Source organism: Carcharhinus amblyrhynchos, chromosome 7 (assembly GCF_965287045.1).
Source record: "Carcharhinus amblyrhynchos chromosome 7, sCarAmb.v2.hapA, whole genome shotgun sequence".
In the NCBI taxonomy this organism is placed as follows: Eukaryota; Metazoa; Chordata; class Chondrichthyes; order Carcharhiniformes; family Carcharhinidae; genus Carcharhinus; species Carcharhinus amblyrhynchos.
In genome coordinates, this window is record NC_137330.1 from 101,379,299 (window position 1) to 101,398,376 (window position 19,078).

General features: G+C 41.3%; 1 protein-coding gene across 3 annotated transcripts in view; it reads left to right on the forward strand.

Annotated features, from left to right (window-relative positions):
- The window catches only part of LOC145345157 (uncharacterized), a 214,415-nt gene that overhangs the window by 180,063 nt on the left and 15,274 nt on the right, over nt 1-19,078 (forward strand). For all 3 annotated transcript variants that reach the window (XM_080192832.1, XM_080192833.1, XM_080192834.1), the window contains 6 exons: nt 4,022-4,054; nt 5,648-5,760; nt 7,927-8,056; nt 9,786-9,925; nt 12,395-12,518; nt 17,738-17,896. In XM_080192832.1, coding sequence (XP_080048958.1) covers nt 4,022-4,054; nt 5,648-5,760; nt 7,927-8,056; nt 9,786-9,925; nt 12,395-12,518; nt 17,738-17,896 — 699 coding nt within the window. The remainder of the gene's footprint in view (nt 1-4,021; nt 4,055-5,647; nt 5,761-7,926; nt 8,057-9,785; nt 9,926-12,394; nt 12,519-17,737; nt 17,897-19,078) is intronic.

Genomic DNA, 19,078 nt, shown 5'->3' on the forward strand with positions numbered 1-19,078 from the left:
CCCTCAATCGCTGCAGTTCTAAACATTTACTGCAGATGTGTACCTTGGGGACCCGTGACACCACCAGGAACTCCCACATGTGGCACCGGACACAACTTACATTCCTCCCTATATTCCCTGCCATGTCCCAACCTCCTGTAAGTGCCCAAGGTAGGAATCTGTCACTCACCTTCTCCAAGCCTGCACTCGCCTAAGCCCAGCAAGCCAAAGCCCTTCTCACTCAGTTCCCACTCACTCCGCTGCCCGCTCCCGACGCTGCCCGCTCTATACTGCTACCCCTTTTTTATACCCCCCGCTCCCCCTTAACGACAATCCCCTGGCCTAACTTCCGGTACGGAAGTAAACTACACTCTAACAAGCCCCGAGAACCGGAAGTACAGGAAAAAGCGGTTTTCACTTTAAATCAGCCACTCACCACAGCCACAGCCACCAGATTCAATGCTCCGGAGAACAATGAGTGCTTCTCCTCTACTTCTCAAAAAAGCTTCCACATTGCTCCTGTTTAATTTCATTTTTACCTTTGAGACAAACTGACTAAAAATTGTGTAAAAGGTTGAAATTAAATCATCCATCTGTATTGCTTAACTTTCTGTTAAAGCGGCATTTATCTCCCTGGCTGCTTAACAGATCAATATTAAGAAATTTGATGATGAGTTAATGTATTCTAGATGTCTATGATATTAGTTAAGATGCTAGACTTGTGTGCACTTCCTTTAGGAGGAAAAGAAATGGCCATCCTTCTTTCTACAATTTTGGCAACATGTACTGGTCTAAATTGTTAGGTTAGCATCTGTAAATATGTCAAGATATACTTGGTACCAGTGATAACACTAGCCACCTCAGTTTTGCATCCCCAGATTCTCAACATGTACTGAACAGAAATACCTACACTCCAATCAACTATATTTTCTTCTTTCCTGCCCTGCTTCCCAAACTACCATACATTTTGTTATTTAATATAAAATCTTAAGTATTGATGTTGAAAAATGACAAGTCCTGTTTCTCAAATACTCTTAAGCTGAAAGCTACACTTGTTCCTGAATCTGTGTCTATAATGCCACCAGAGATCTACTCATTTGATTCTGATTTGATTTGATCTATTATCATCACATGTATTAGTATACAATGCATCTACATATAATTTGCTAATGAAGCCAAGATGTGTGGTTTGTTGAAGAACCAATTTATTATTCAAACTTCAGTGTCAAACATTATAACAAAAATGATTTTGCTTTTCACTTATAAACCCTGATGCAATCATGCGGTATATGTCTTTGGACTGTAAAGCTAAAGCCGTAATTGGCAGCTGAAACAATAGTCTATGATGCTATACTCTGAAATGGCACAAAGATTAATTCACACTGTAACCACAATATAATATCCCTTTGGCCATGCAAAGACATCAGAGTATGTTAATGTGATAATACGAAACCAATACACAACTAGGTGCATTTTTCTGCTTGCAACAGTTGAAGTGGGATTATTCACACTATTTTCCCAACATCTTAGGATGGAAAGAATGTACCAAAAAATAAAATACGAATGATATACAGTAGCAATTTTTCACATGCATACTTTCTTCAAGACAGGCTACAGCTTGCTACATATCTAACTGCATGGTGTACATGTTCACAATTTTAGTTCTCAAACCGCATGTGTATTGACAATTTATTGTTTGTGTCTGCTTAAAACTCTCAAAAACTTTATTGGTAACCCATGACGACATATCCAAGGTACTGTAAGTTTATGAACAGGCAAATAAATTATTCTTCAGTTATCCCTTGAGCAAATGTGCTTCTAAAAATTATGACATTTATATTCATGGTGTGGACCCAACATGATTAATACAAACCGGTCAGTTTTGAAGATAATGCTAAGTAAAGGAGATGGTAGAATTTGAGAAGATAGTCCAGGAAGACAGCATGAATTGGTCAAACTGAGTAAATAGTTAGAACAATAGCAGACAAAATTTAATGTAGATAAGTCTAAGACTTTTCATATAGAATAAAAATGAGTGACAAGTACTATATAAATTGTATTGAATCAGCTTAAGATGAAGCTGGAATGTTAGGTATTCTGGTGTATTCTGTGACGTGGCCACTTACTGAAGAGCAACATAACAAATAGATTGCAGACTACGTAACCCATAGATGTGAACCTATATTCATGATGTAGTCTAACCAGGGCACGTGATGCCTAAACTTTACAACCCTTTGGTCAGACCAAATTCGTTGGTACTGTTCCCAATTCAGGTCCCCAGGATACAAAGGAAGCATTCATGCACTATAAGAAATAGTGCTGTGTTTCTTCCTGCACCAGTTCAGTGCAGCGGAGAGATGCAGCCTTGATAAAAGTTCCCTGAGGGATCACCTTATAGAGATTTATGAATTGCTGGATAATATGGAAGAGTAAATCTACTTGAAACTACAATGTGACAGTAGAATGACTTTGATTGAAATTAGGAAAAAGCCCATTTCTGATTTGTGTCAGTAAGTTGTTCTTCTCAGCAGTGATTAAGACGTGTGTGTAATATAAGGGTGTTTGGCAAAGCAAGAGTTAATGTGGGAATGAAAAACAATGCCGCACACAGTGTGGAGTGTCAGATGATATGAACTGTACGTTGTGGAGTCTGGAAATAGCCAGCATGGTGACTGCATTCATGCATGGCAGTACCTTGGATGTGTCGTCATGGGTTGCCAGTAAATAGTTGATGTTCAACCACTCAAGCCTCCAGACCTCTCTGGATTAAAACTGTATGGTAGTGAAGGATGCACTCCAAAATCATGGGAAGTTGGAGAGGAACCCAGATTGTCAAAGTTTGAAAAAGTAAAGAAATTGAATACTGACCTGGGAGAAGAGAATTGAAGACATAGTTGGAGATCACCTGAAAAAACAGAAGTTCTATTGTGGACGTGGAGGCTGAGGGTCTTCACCAGAGCAAGTGGAAGTCCATTGTGAGAACTGATTGAATGTAGAGTCAAGGAATCAAGCTAGGAAAAGAGATAGAAAGGGAAACAGTTCCACAAGAAAATGTTCATACCAAAGCTGAGTTGAAGGAACTCAACCAGAGATGCAGCCAGATGGAACAGCAAGCAGGAAAGGTTCTCAAAAAAGTCACTGTCCTGAACAATGAAGAATCAGTGCATGCCTGGAAAATACACGAGATGCTAAAAAAGATGTTGAATATAACTTCAGAAAGAATTGCATTGTAAATATTATTAGTGACCAAACATGTAATGAAGCACAGAGTGAGTTCACAAAAGTTCAGTAAGAAAGTAAACAGGTGGAAGAACAGCTGATTACCTTTCAATGTCAAATGAAATGCGAGCAAGTAAAGATTGTGTTTGGGCAAGGACCTCAGGGGGCATTGCAGTATAAGAATGTAAGAGTGTTCAGCAGAGCAAGGACATATGGGAGTGGAGAACATACTGCCTGTGGTAGGATGTAGTGAGTTAAATGATAGACTGTGTGTAGTAGAGACTGGAAAGAGCCAGCATGGAAACAGCTCCATGCAGGTAGTACTGGCTATACGTTGAGTATGGATTACCAAACAAAAAGTTTATGTTAAACCATACAAGCCTCCAGACCTCTTCATGTGATACTAAGGAACCTTAACAGTGTGAATCTCAGGGTAAGAAAGCACAGGAAGGAACACTGAATAATTTAAGAATGTATGATAAAGGCATTTTTGGGTGGGTTGAATTAAGATGGATAGAATGAATTTCCATCACTCTATCCAGCTTGTGACAACTGTCTTATTTTCTTCTTCTCCATCTGAAGAGTCCATCTCAACAGACACTGTGTAAAAGCTAAATGTGTAACCTGACATTAACGATTCTCCACTTACTTTCTCATATGAACAAGCTCTGTCTAGAACTTAATGCAAGCAACTGTTTTCAAGGAATGGGGCAGAAGAGGGAGAAAGGGGACTGTTTATAGTCATTAAGGGCAATTAGGACCCTTTTTACAATTTGTTAATAGCTTATTGGCCTTTATTGCCATCTATGTGTTTTTGTTTCAGGATGTGAAGGACAGCGAACTATCTAAGTTTAAGGTATGATCCTTCATGTATTTTTTATGTTTGTGCTATGTCGAAAGTTCCTTAGGGGTAAACAAATTTTGAACGAAGATTTTCCCAAATGTTTAATATTAAAGTAATTTATCACAACCTGCAGTTGAAAGCAACTGAAGTTGCTAAGATGTTATTTTGTGCTCAACTGTAAGTGACAGACCTTGGTGCTGGCCTTGAAGATTTCACCATTCCTAATGTTAATTTCATTTTGGCACTAACTATTACTGTATGTTGCATGTTGCATGCATCTCTAGTTTCCTTATTCTTACCCCGTCCAACATTACCACTACTGTTTAGTGGCCTACATGCAAATTCCCACCAATGATTGCTGCTCCTTAGTTCCACCCAAACTGATCTTACATCTTGACCTTTTGATCTAAAATCCTTTCTCAATTAAATACTGATTTCCTCTTTAATTTGTATTTTCTGAAGGCTCTTGCTAAGGGCCCACACAGGAGGTTTGTAAATACAATTAGAGCAAATGGGATGGTGGGTGGGTGGAATATACTGGTATGGATTGAGAATTGGTCATTGAGAAATCATAGAGTAAGAATAAACTGGTTATTCTCAGGATGGTATTCTGTGACTAGAGGGGTACTACAAGGATCAGTGCTTAGTTTGCAATCTGTATCAATGATTTGGATGTGGGGATCAAATGTAATATTCCTATTTCGTTGATGACACAAAGCTAGGTGGAGTGTAGGATGTGAGGAAGTTGCAAAGGGATTTCAACAGGATTTGAACAGGCTAAGTGAATGGGCTAGAACGTGGCAGATGGAATATAAGGTTAAGTGTGAAGTTATCCACTTCAGTAGGAAAAACAGAAAGGCAGAGCATTTCTCAAATGTTGAGAAGTTGGGAACTATTGGTGCCTGAAGGGACCAGTATGTCCTTGTCCATGAGTTTCTGAAAGTTTGCATGCAGATGCACCAAGCAATTAGGAAAGCAAATGGTATGTTGGCCTTCATCACATCTTTGAATACAGGAGGAAAGGTGCCTTTTTGCAGTTGTATAGAATGTCATGGAGTCCTCATCTGGAGTACTGTGTATAGATTTGGTTTCCTTACCTAAAGAAGGATATAATTGCCATGGTGGGAATGCAATAGAGATTCACCAGGGTACTTCTTGGGATTTACTTATGAGGAGAAATTGAGGAGACTGGGCCTCGTTTGAAGAATGCGAGATGATCTCATAGGAAATTACAAAATTCCTGCAGGGCTTGATAAGGTAGAGGTGGATAGGATGTTTCCTGTGGTTGGTGAGCCTGGAACCAGGGGATACAGTTTCGGAATAAGGGCCACTTAGGACTACGATGAGGACGAATTTCTTCATAGGTGGTGAACCTTTAGATTTCTCTATCCCAGAGTGTAGTCAAAAATCAGTCATTGAGCATGTTCAAGACACAAATTGGTAGATTTCTGGAAAATGACATCAAGGGACATGAGATTGTAAGGAAACATTACGTGGAGGTAGATGATTAGCCATGGTCTGTTTGAATGGTGGAGCAGGCTCGATGGCTATTTCCTATGTTAGAGACTTATTCTTTCTCATTGTGGATAAACCTCTTAAATGCAGGTGCAATTTTTTTCGGAGCCTGAACTTCAAGGAAGTGCACAAATCTTCGACACAGACACAGCTCAATTTCCAGCTGGTTTTTCACCCAAGTCCTGCAAAGTTCAATCTGGCAGGTGAGCAGAATTGAATGAGATTATGAACAATATAAAGGAAATCCTGAAAAGTTTGTTACATTTTGGATTATTTATTTCAGATGTTTAATATTATATAACACTGTATTTGCAATCTATTTACAATCTATCACAGTAAAAACTGCTAATCTTTCCGAGGGATAGTCCATTCTAAATACTGGGCTTTTAACAGGTCCTGCAGATAAACTGCCTTAAATTTTAATTGAAAGTTGTCTTTGGTAACGTTTCAAAGTACAATGCTTGGGGCAGCACGGTAGCACAGTGGTTAGTACTACTGTCTCACAATGCCATGGGTTTGATTCCTAGTTTGGGTGACTGTGTGTGTCTGGAGTTTCCATGTTCTCCCTGTGTCTGCATGGGGGTGCTCCTGTTTCCTCCCATGTTCTGAAAGACGTGCTATTTTGTTACATTGACCCGAACAGGCACCGGACTGTAGTGACTAGGGGAATTTCACAGTAACTTCACTGCAGTACTAATGTAAGCCTAAATTAACTTTATTTATCATATTGACACAGTTTGTGAGACTACCTCATTCACTACAAAAAAAACACAAGTCCACACAAAAATCCAATACAAATCGCTCCTGTGAAATGCAGCTGTTTTGAGACCCTTTGCATGCATGACATTTTGTTGAAAAAGATTTTTTGCTTCCTCTTTGCCTCGTTGTATAGCATCTTCAATAATTGAGTACTGCATGATTGGACCTACAAGGTACATGTGTAAGGCTAAACTTTAATTTTAGCAATATCAGCCTGATTATAGCTGATACAGATGGAAATCCTGAGTACTGTAAGGTTCTTTTCAAATGAATTGAGGTTTCTAAGCCTGATGGGCATAGGCAGACATCATGTGATTACTCATAGATTAACAATCTTGCAGGATATTATTGACTGTAATTGACACAGATGAATTGTGTGTGTGTGTGTGTGTGTGTGTGTGTGTGTGTGGATGGGGGGGCCGGGGATGGGGGCAATGGCAGTGGATGCAGATGAGAAGTCGAGAAATAACAATTGGTGTAATTGTGTTTCTTTTTCTGAAATGGGGGAGAATATCTGTTGAGGAATTTGACAATAGAAATATTATCAGTGCATTGATACCCCTCATCCCACCACCATCTCACTCCAGTGGAGAGAGTGGACATGCACTTGAAATGGGATTAACAGAATAAATATAAGAGCATGTAGGCCAGAATCTTTAGGATGGCGGGGGTACAGCCATCCAGAGTTGGCACGGAACATATCTCTGCCAACTCTGAGAGCATTGCTCTCATTTTTTTTCGCTCTGACGAGCATCAATTGGCAGTAGGCTGGACTGCAGCCTCTCACTCAGAAAGAATTAGATTGGCTGACAGCTCTTCAGTCCCTCCAGGAACAGCACTGTGGTGGCCAGAAGAGGTATTGCAAGATGCTTCCTGAGACAAAGCCCAGGGAACCAGAGAAAAAGCTTTGTTGCAGGGACCCAGCTGGGAAGGATAGGGAAATCCTGGGATGCTGTGAGGAGGTTGACAGGATCTGAGTTGTCAATTGCCCACACCAGCCTAAAATTCTAGGCTGGGTGGGAAAGGCCACTTAAGGGCCTCAATAAGGACACCCCCATGGACCTTCCAACTGTCCCTAAGCACCCATACAATGCCACCTAACCCTTTCAACCGGAATCCCCTGTTATGTGGTCACTACAAGCCCCCAACTGCAACACTGCACTGACCATGTGACACCCACCCCCCGCTACCTAACCCCTCCCTGACCATAACTAGTGCCTTAAAAATCAGGGGTCCATGGCCTCCTTGCATCTGACTCTGTAGTCCTTGGGTGAAGGCCTCAGGAGCTTACTGCACAATACAGTTCTCATCCATCCCGAGTGGTAAGGTTGGATGAGAAAGGATCACCTAGAAAGTTGGAGTGGAGTGGCAAACCAACACTCTAATTGCCATTGAAGTTCAGAACCTTGTATCTGACTGCATCATAAGAATGGAAAATGCTGAAAAGAATTAGCAAGTTTGGCAGCATCTGTGGTGGGAAAAACTAAGTTAATGTTTTGAGTTTATATAATTTCTTCAGAGCAAACTCCTCTTCTTACTTTCCTGAACAGAAAGAAAATAGAAAGGTACATGTTTGGAAACTGACCAATTCACTGTATTTCTGTTTGTAGTTGGGTGGCTTATGATGCAGAGAATTTCACTGGCAACCAATATGTGCTCGAGGAGGAATCTTATTCTGATTTGATGATGATAGGGTGTGCAAATGATACCCATATCAGATCCGTGAAGACAGTAGGCTTTGTAAGTATCTTTTAGCTTTTACTAGAATAATATCTGATGTTGTTGGTGTTTTGTACAACAAAACAGCTGTCAATTTTAAATGTTAAGTGCAAGTTGCATGATTCATTGCATTGGCAGATGGCCACAGCATCCAATCCTAATGTTATTCTTTGTGCTACAACTTAAAGATTACTGGCACACAAGCCCTCGAACAAAAGTCATTTGGTCTTTTTATAAAATATGCATGTAGACTGTGAAGCTGTGTTCTTTTGCATATCACCCTTGGAAGGCTTGAAATCTTGTATCTTCAGCAAGTGTGGAAAGATTAATAGGGGAGGCACAGTGGCACAGTAGTTAACATTGCTGTCTCATAGTGCTAAGGGCCCAGATTCAAATCCAGCCTTGGGTCACTGCCTGTGTGGAGTTTGCACATTCTTCCTGTGTCTGCGTGGGTTTCCTCTGGGTGCTCCAGTTTCCTCCCACAGTCCAAAAATGTGCGGGTTAAGTTGATTGGCCATACTAAACTTGACCCTAGTGTCGGAGGGGGAGTGAATATGTGGGGTTATGGGAATGAGGCCTGGATGATGTTGTGGTCAGACAGGCTCGATGGGCCTTCTGCACTGTAGGGATTCTATGATTCTAACTGGGAGTAGCTTGAAACCTATTTCCTGTTGGGGATCCCTACCTGTCTATTGCTTGTGAATCAGCCCAGTCCTGAATCGAAGTGCAGAACATGTGTTTTGTTTGACATGTTAATGCCGAATTGTTTTTAGATCACAGTGCTGTTACTCACAACCTGTATCTCTTAAATTTCTCAAGATTGTACTAATAATGTGAGAAGGCACAGAAAGAGGCAATTTGGCTCACCTTGCTTGTGCCAGCTGTTTGAAAGTGTGACCCAGTTAATCCGGTTGCCAGATTCTGTTTCCCCATTTTGCTGCAAATTTCCTCACTTTGATGATTTTATGAAGTTCCTTTTTGAACACAATTCCTGAAATGTGATTCTACCACTCTTTTAGGCAGTGCATGTGGGATCATAACAGCTCACTGCATAATCTTCCTTTCCCATCATGTTGCTTCTGGTTCTCTGTCAAATATCTTAAATCTGCATCCTGTCGATTTTGACCCTTACGTCACTTCAAAGACTTCTTTCTTATTTACTCTATCAAAACCCTTCATAATTTTTGAACATCTATATTAAATATTCCCTTAACCGCCCTGATCTAAGAGAACAGTTCAATTTGTCTAGTCTCTGTATAACTGAAATCTTGTATTCATGGTACTGTTCTAGTAAATCTCCTCTGCACCCTGTCTAAGGCCTTGACATTCTTCTTATTAATATTGCCCAGAGTTGGCACAGTACCACACCTGTGGCTTAACCAATATTTTAAGAAGGTTTGGCATAACTTCCATGTTTTTGTGTTCTATATGGCTCTACTTATGAAGACAAAGAACGTACATGTTTTTCTTGACAGATTTCTCAGCTTGTCCTGCCACCTTCAAAGACTTGTGTTCATATACAAGGGTTTTCTTGTACTCTTTTAAAATAGAACCATTGAGTTTATAAAAGCAAAATACTGCAAGTGCTGGAAATCTGAAATAAAAACCGGAAATGCTGAAAAAGCTAAGCAGGTCCGGCAGCAGCTCTGGGGAGTGAAATAATGTCAGTGTTTTGAATCCATGTGACTCTTCTTCAAATTACCTCTCTTCATTCTTTGAAAACAATTCACACCATTTTTTGTTTCCACAGTGCTTTTCTGTTCCAGAAATAATTCTCTTTGAACGGGAGAAATTTGAAGGAAAGAAAATTGAACTTGCTTCAGAAGTGCGGAACCTGGCATTGCAAGGATACAATAATCACATTTTTTCTGTCCATGTTACTGGGGGCATGTAAGTACATACTTGTCCTAATGCATTTAAGACACAAGAAACTCTTTATAAAACTTGTCAAGGTGAACTTAAGTCATACCTATTGCACATTCATTGTTACCAAATTATATTTAACTCTACACTGGATTCCAACCAATGGCTTTAAAGAAGAAACAATTAATTCAGATTTCCAAGATGAACTCAAATGGTGAATAAATATTTTGTTTTTGTTTAAAACGTAAGTTCTGATAAATATATATCACATAGAGGGGGATTAAGAATTTCATTGAAGAGGAGTTAGCATGTTGTACAAACAAGCCACAATGTATATAAACTTACACAGTCCTCACCAGATACAGGGGAGGTTCCAGAGGACTGGAGAAATGCAAATGTAATTCCATTCTTTAAAAAGAGATCGAAGGAAATGCCAGACAACTATAGGCTAATTAGTCTTACATCAGTGGTGGGCAAATTAGTAGAATCACTCCTGAAGATAGAGTTAACTGTCACCTAGAAAGACGTGACTTTTCAGGGATAATCAACATGGATCTGTTACAGGAAGAATTTGCTACACAAATTTGATTGAATTATTTGAGGAAGTGATAAGAAAGATTGATGATGGTAGCGCAGTGGATGTTGTGTACATGGATTTTGGCAAGGCATTTGACAAGGTCTCATGTGGCAGGTTGGTCAAAAAAGTAAACGCCCATGGAAATCAGGGTAATGTGACAAACTGGAAAAAAAGCAACAGGATGCCGTTGCGAATGGAAAGTTATTTCAAGTGGTGTTCCACAGGGCTCTGGGAGTTGTTAGGACCTTTTGTGTTTGTGTTATAGATTAAAGATTTGGACGTGGATGCAGGGCGCACGATTGGGAAATTTGCAGACGAGACAAAGATTGGCCGAGAGTGGATAGTGTAGAGGGTGGAGTCGGTGTTAAAGTGGCAGATAGAGAAGTGTGAGGTAATACACTTAGGTTAAGTAGTTATTGTGAATATACTAAGGGTAGATGAAGTGCGGGATCTAGGTGCACAACTACACAGGTCCCTAAAGGCAGCGATTCAGTTTACATGGATTTGAAATATTGGGCAGAATGTTACACTCTGTGCACAGAGTGCTGGCTGGGGTGAGAAAACCAGTGGGTATCTCTACAGCTGCAGAGCCAAGTTTTCTCTTTAGATTCTCTGGCATTCTGACCACAGAACATCTGGAAGTTGGTGTGATTTCTGTTGTCATGTGGCCGGGTGACGCATGATAGAACTGGCGATGCCAGCTTCACAGAGAGGGCACAGAGACCCCCCTCACCTCATGCTCCAAAGCAACAATTCCACCTCCAGGTCCCTTTTTCCTCCACCAAGGAGCAATGCTTATCTTTGCAACCCTGCAGGTTCCCTTCAACTGCTTCCCTTTTGTTTCAGTTGTTGTTGTAAACATCACCAACAAGGCAGGTGGGATGGTGGTGATTTCATTATGGCGGAGGAATGGTGTCACAGTGATCAGCACTACTGCCTCACAGGGACCGAGTTCAATTCCCGGTTGGGGAAATCACATGGATTTCCTTGGGGCGTTCTGGTTTCCTCCCACAGTCTGAAAGACATGCTGGTTTGGTGCATTGCCCATGCTAAATTTTCCCTCAGTGTACCCGAACGGGCGTTAGAATGTGGCGACTAGGGGATTTTCACTTCATTGCAGTGTTGATGTAAGCCTACTTATCAGACTAACAAAATAAACTTTAAATGTGTGGCGGAGATGTCCTACAAATACATTTAAATTTATTTAAATGAGATTCCTACCCAGAGAAAATCAGTAAATGAAGGCTCACTCGTGAGAATCTTATTTTCCGATTGTCGTGAAATTTTCCCACTTTGCAATTTGCACTTCTGGTGAACACAGGTATAAAATTACCCCCATTAAGTTTGTTTCTCTCTCCACAGCTGAGCTATACCAGCATTTTCTGTTTTTATTTACTGAACAATGACTGCTCATAACTCCAAATTCTAATATTTACATGGCAGAAGGAGGCCAGTTGACCTATCATATCTGCACCAACCACAACCCGCCCAGGCTCAACCTGCCCCCGTAAGCCTACCTATTTACCCTGCAAATCCCCTGACACTAAGGAACAATTTAGCATGGCCAGTCAACCTAAGCAGCACATCTTTGAAGTGTGTGAGGAAACTGGAGCACACGGAGACACGCAGACACGGGGAGACCGTGCAAACTCCATGCAGACAGTGACCTGAGGCTGGAATTGAATCTGGGTCCCTGGCGTGAGGCAGCAACGTTAACTACTGTGCAGCGCCAGGAATCTGGAACGTTCTCCCTTGTCTGCGTGGGTTTCCTCCGGGTGCTGCAGTTTCCTCCCACAGTCCATAGGTGTGCTGGTTAGTTCTTCAAATGATGCTGTCCATGAACCATCGTAGAACAACTTTGCTCTTGAGGACTAATGATTAAATGTGTGATACATTTTTTGATTTATAATCCGAAACAGATGGGTTCTTTATGAATGCAGTAACTACAAGGGAAGTCAGATTTTGCTGCAGCCCTGTCAGATACCCAACTGGCACCAGCACACTGGATGGCACAGGATTGGTTCTCTACGCCCTTTGATCCAGGTCTGTACTTGTACAGGTGTAAAGACTTGGTATATAAAATTTGAAGTGTGAACCTGATAGTGATAACTGTGGGATGGATTTTGCGCTCCTGTTTTCTTGGTGTGGGGTTGGCAGCGGGAGCGGAAAATCCTGCAGGAGACCCAAAGTGCTATTTAAACTGGTGGGATTTTAAATAGGGATAGTTCCCTGTCTCCGCACCGATGATATAAAGGGAATCTGGTGTTGAACGTCGGGATCCCCATGAGAGTACATTAAAACATAATCATCAGTATTGTACCCCTGGTAACTACCTCCCCAGATTGTCCATTCATGTCGGTGTACCCTGAATCCCACAGCAAGGAAGTACGTTGCATGGGGTAGGGGGGGAGACAGAGTGGGGATTGGTTTGGAAGGTTGCATGTGAAATGTTCCAGAGAGTTGGGGGTTCTATTTGTACAAAGGGCACCCTTTGAAAATTGCACCCTCATCTTTTAAAATATGAGTTGCTGGCAAGGCAGTTTTCACCACAGCCAACCCCGACAGCTTGGCATTGTGGGACCTTCTCCTTTTGGATTTATTTTTCTATGTTGCTCACAGTACATTGAAGGATGCTGCTATTGGGGGTTTGATGGCTTCCATGCCATTTTTCCTGCCTGCTGCTACACTCTGCAAAAAAAAAGAGAAAACTCCACCCTGTGAGATATTTTTTCATCTAATCAAAAGTGCTAGTGACACCTAATGGAGAAATTCATACATGCCAACAACATCTGCCTCACAGTTCAAGACCCAATTTCAACACCTTGGAATGGACCTTAAATGATGGTTTATTGAAACTTGAGTACTAACGTACATGGTGCATGAAGCCCACCCCTTGCAAAAACAGTATCCAGCGTATTGCATCTTCACAATGCAAAAGCCAATTAAGAGCTCAACATGCAAATGAATGGCTACAAATTAAAGCACCACCCAACTCCAATATACCTCAGAGTGACCCTAGATAGGACGTTAACCTTCCAGGAAAACCTAAAATGCAGCCAAGGCCAAGTCCAAGATCTTGATTACCAAACTAGGCAGCTTAAAGTGGGGGTATGTTATTATTACCCTCTAAACCCAGCACTTACACTCACATATTCAGTTACAGAATACTGCACCCCTATTCAAAATCATCGCATGCGTAGTTCACGTGTACACACACACACACACACACACACACACACACACACATGTTAATACCCAGCTACCATGCATATAATTACACTCAGCACCACTCCCTTGGCTCCCTGTTCTGGCAAACATCATTCCTCCACATATTTTCCAACTTGCAACAACTCAAAAGTGATAAAAGCTTGCAGTGCCCTCCACCTGCCTCTTCATGCAAATCTATTCAACACACCTAAGGTATGACTTCCTTCAAAAAAGCCAATCTGGAGTAACCCTCCAACACAAAACTTCAACACATTTTCCATCTGGACAAATGAATGGGAATCATTGGATGTGTCAAACAAGTACCTGGTCTCAACCCAACCCAAAGGCTACCTGGCTTCAATCTTCCAAGGAAGAGTGGTCTATCCTCAACAGGTCCAGGACCAACCAGTTACGAGTGGTGTGCCTCAGGGATCTGTTTTGGGGCCACTGTTGTTTGTAATTTTTATTAATGATCTGGATGAGGGTATAGTTGGGTGGATTAGTAAATTTGCTGATGACACCAAAGTTGGAGGTGTGGTAGATTGTGAGGAAGGGTGTCATAGTCTGCAGGGAGACTTAGATAGGTTGCAGAGCTGGGCTGAGAGGTGGCGGATGGAATTTAATGCGGAGAAGTGTGAGGTAATTCACTTTGGTAGGAGCAACAGATGTGTCGAGTATAGGGCTAACGGGAGGACTTTGAATAGTGTGGATGAACAGAGGGATCTAGGTGTATGTGTACATAGATCCCTGAAAGTTGGGAATCAAGTAGATAAGGTTGTTAAGAAGGCGTACGGTGTCTTGGCGTTTATTGGTAGGGGGATTGAATTTGGGAGTCGCAGCGTCATGTTGCAACTGTACACTACTCTAGTGCGGCCGCACTTGGAGTACTGTGTGCAGTTCTGGTCCCCGCATTACAAGAAGGATGTGGAGGCGTTGGAGAGGATGCAGAGGAGGTTTACTAGGATGTTGCCTGGTATGGTGGGGAGGTCCTATGAGGAGAGACTGAGGGATTTAGGGTTGTTTTCGTTGGAAAGAAGGCGGCTAAGAGGGGATCTTATTGAAACATATAAGATGATTAGAGGTTTAGATAGGGTGGATAGTGATAGCCTTTTTCCTCGGATGGAGAAAGCTAGCACGAGGGGGCATGGCTTTAAATTAAGGGGGGGTAGCTACAGGACGGATGTCAGGGGTAAGTTCTTTACCCAGCGGGTGGTGAGGGATTGGAATGCCCTGCCTGCTGCAGTTGTAAATGCGTCTAGTTTGGGGGCGTTTAAGAGATCTCTGGATAGGTTTATGGACGAAAAGGGATTGGTATAGGCTAGTGGGTCATTGTTTTTGTAACTGGTCGGCGCAACATTGTGGGCCGAAGGGCCTGTTCTGCGCTGTAATGTTCTATGTTCTATATGTTAACCACGGCTCCTGCTTGGCCAATCTCCACATTTGGGGCATTAGTGCCAAGTCCCTATGTGTCTGTGGAAGAGATCAAACTATGCACCACATGGAAGAGTGTCTGATCCACACACTCAGTGGAGACCTTTCTGCACTCAACCCAGCAAGACTGGAAAAAAACTGCTTGGTTTAGGGATTTTGCATGCACTAAATAAATACATTGGAGAAAGACAAAATGATGATTATTTTGTGAAAAGTAGTAATTCTAAGGTAGAAATTAAACACGAGTCTGTATTCCTTCAGTGTTCCGAGTACATTTTTCTCAGCTGTAAATGTTTATGGAAAGGTGGGACTACAGGAGATTGGTTTGCAAGATATTGGCTGAAGATATGAGAGATTCTCTCAAGATTTATTCTCAAGATATTCAAGAAATTTCAGCAATATACTCTTTTGCTCGACAGATTTTGTCGAACCAGCGATATGTTTCTAGCATTTTTCGTTTAAGTTGCTGGTTTCCATCCTTGCAGTTTTCCTATTGATTTTCCATGTTAGATCATTTGTGAAGATTTTTTTGGCAGCATGATTCCTTACTATTTCTGTATTTCCAAATGGCAGGCACATTGAGTTCTATCAGCACAGCTGTGGTACCAGCTGTTGTGAGTCTGGTATAAATTTTTCCAATTATTTTCTACCTCCCTTATGACAAAGTGCCTAGCCTTCACTGAACAACTTCCAATGGCAGCAAGGAAAATTTAAGAGCTCTTTAAACAGGGAAAGAAGATTTTATAATTATCTCATGGTACAGTGTACTGAAGCTTAAACAACCCTGCAACATTGTTGGTGCTTTAATTTAGCGAGTCCATTACATTTTTGCTTTGAAATGTATATTTTCCTGTTTGTTTCAGCTTATTTTTTTAAAGAAGAAATTGAGGTAATTTGCAAAAAAGCAGTTGTTAGACCAGGTCAGGAGGAGTTTTCATTTGCCTTCTTCATTTGACTGCAAGAGGTTCCCTTTAGTATGAAATGTTTATACTTTTCAATTCAGTGAGTGCTTAGATGTTTATGGGCTAGAATCATAAAAAAAACAATAGGACAGGCTTTCACAGTGTTTCAAGTTTAACAGTGAGCAAGATTTGTTTTATTTTAGTTAAACCTATTTAAGTGAAATAATATATGTACTGACTTTTGTACACACACACACACACACACACACACACTCAAACTACCATGGGCGGCATAGTGGCACAATGGTTAGCACTGCTGCCTCACAGCACCAGGGACCCAGGTTCGATTCCTGACCTGGATCACTGTCTGTGTGGAGTTTGCCCATTCACCCTGTGTGTGTGTGAGAGTGTGGATTTCCTCCAGGTGCTCCGCTTTACTCCCACAGTCTGAGATGTGCTGATTAGGTGCATTGGTGTGCTAAATTCTCCCTCAGTGTACCCGAACAGGCACCGGAGTGTGGCAACTGGAGGATTTTCACAGTAATTTCATTGCAGTGTTAATGTAAGCCTACTTGTGGCTCATAAATAAACTTTACTTCTACACACACACAGTCAAACTGCACACACAAGCACTCAAATTACACCACACACGTGCACACTCAAACTACACACGCACACTCAAACACAGATTACAGAGTCATGAAGTATAGGTTGGCCAAGTTAGCCAATTAAAGCTAAAAAGGAGTTCACAGTCTGTAATTTGGTGACTCAGTTGGCTGCAGACTGGACCGGTGGTCTTGTTGCTTTTACTCAGTGGTCTTCTGCTTTCAAAGTCACAGCAGTTTAAAACTGCAGGTGGATGACCTGTCTGTGTCTGGAGACAGATGTGGAGCTGAATTCTTCCTTACAATTATCTGTCTGTTACACATGGAGAAAGAGTCACACAGTATCAAACAGGGCTCAAAAATTGGGAAATTGGGTGGTAGAGAGAGAGGAAGGGCCCCTCTCAGCTTCTGAATTGCTTGCCTCAGTTCTGCTGCGAAAATGTGTACTTAAAACAAAGGGTTAACTTGTCATGTGACTGGTCTCTCCATTGACTAGTTGTTCAAATGGGATTGTATATTCCAATTGCAACTTGACTAGGTCAGATCTGGAACTTCCCCCTCTTAGCCAGGGTCCCATTGTTCAAGTGAATAGCTTTGATGATTTGCCTATCTTGAGTATCTGAATGTTACACTAATAGAAAATGGAATTGGTTCATTCGGATTTGTCTGAGGTCATTGTCTTTGATGGGTTTAAGCAGACATGCCGTCTCCATCTGAATGGAGTTGAAATGTGGAGTGCACAATCATGCAAATTAGGTAGCCATTCTGGCTATATGAGTTCAAGACACCTTATTCTGTTTTGCAAAAAGTCTTTAAAAGTCAAAAAGTTGTTTTTAAAAGTTCAATTCATGTTTCCAGCTAGTGGATTGAAAGTCATTATTTGGCATTAACATAGCTTGATGACACAGTTTTCATGCTGGAAGACTCTTTTCTCCCCTTCCCTTTTCAGCTATTTCTGGTACAATTTGTGAAATTGCAAAGAATGCAAATGTATCTACTTATTTAAACAACAAAATACTGAATGTAAGTAAGAGTGATGGCTTAAGCTTGCAATAATCTAGAATATTTTAAAAAGTTGAAAGTTATGTCACACTTACCCATTCTCTCTTCTTTACAGAGTAGAGTGTATTTCAGGCTACGAAACAGAGGTACTGGAACATTCATGACATTTTTTGGAGAACTGAATGACATCAACATGGTACGAGTGCAAGCTTTAGAAAGCACAGGAATGGATGACCAAATCTGGTTTTACCAGGATGGATTTATCAAAACCAAGGTACTGGTGATATTGAGTCTGATCAGAAAGACACTGTCCTAACTTCTCCAGTAGAGTCTCCCTGAGTGATCATCTTTTAACTAATGAGCTTTTCAAAATGGGAACTCCTGGGTTGGATTTTCAATTGCCGATGGGGTCAAGACCCAATGCAGGTGTGATTTTAAAATCTCACTCCAGAGATCATTTCGGGTATCGAGAAAGTCTACAATTTAAAAATATTACTGTGTGGGGTTGGAGTAGGGATCTGGAACCCAGACACCTCAAATTAATGGCCCGTTTAGCTCCTTTAGGAGCTTGTTAACAAGCTGGAGAGGCTGTGAATCCAATTTTGAAATGGCGTTCTGGCGAATCCGAACAGTCAGGTGCATGCTTGTGCAGGGCTGCCAAGTTCAAAAGTGGGGAGAACTAAAAGTTTGCTTGTATTGGGTAAAATGTGTTGTACATGGGAGATCTTGTGCCAGGACATGCACATTACTTTCATTGCAGTCGTGTACTCGCTCTTCCTTGGTTTAATGCTGCTGGTCTTCCTAGGGGTGGTCTGACCTCAGTGGCATGGCTTTTGACATTGGTGCCAAGCAAGCAGGTTCCTGGAAACACTTGGCACTAACATTTAAAATTGGGTTTCGTGAAGGTCACAAGAATTTATCTGAGCAAGGGGTTCCTGACCCTGTTTTGAAAATCTGGCCCTTATGCTTGACTACAAAATGCACTATCTGTGATTGAACCAAGATCACCAAAGGAAAAACACTTTCACTAATCATTAAAATTAAAATTTATTCTCTTTATTTAACTTTGGCGATGTACTTGGTAATTCTTTCTCCTCTTCCTCCTCCTCCACCTCTCCCATTCTCCGATTCCTGAAATAATTTTATCGATTAGACAGTTACTTTAGGTAGGTAAGACAAACATAGTGTTACAAATGTTTTCTGTTGAAAAATACTGCAGCATAAATATAACTGTAGGAGTTGAATCATTTTCTGGTTTCATTTGTGATCAAGGAGCCAGAGTAAAATTGAAGTCAATGGGATACAATGGGGAAATTCTCAATTGGTTGGGGAAATATCTAGCACAAGTAGAACTATAGAAAGGAGACAGAAGGAGACCATTTGGCCCAAGAGTGTGATTGAATCCATTTATGTGGATGTGGGCAGCTCCAACAACGTTCAAGAAGCTCAGCACCAT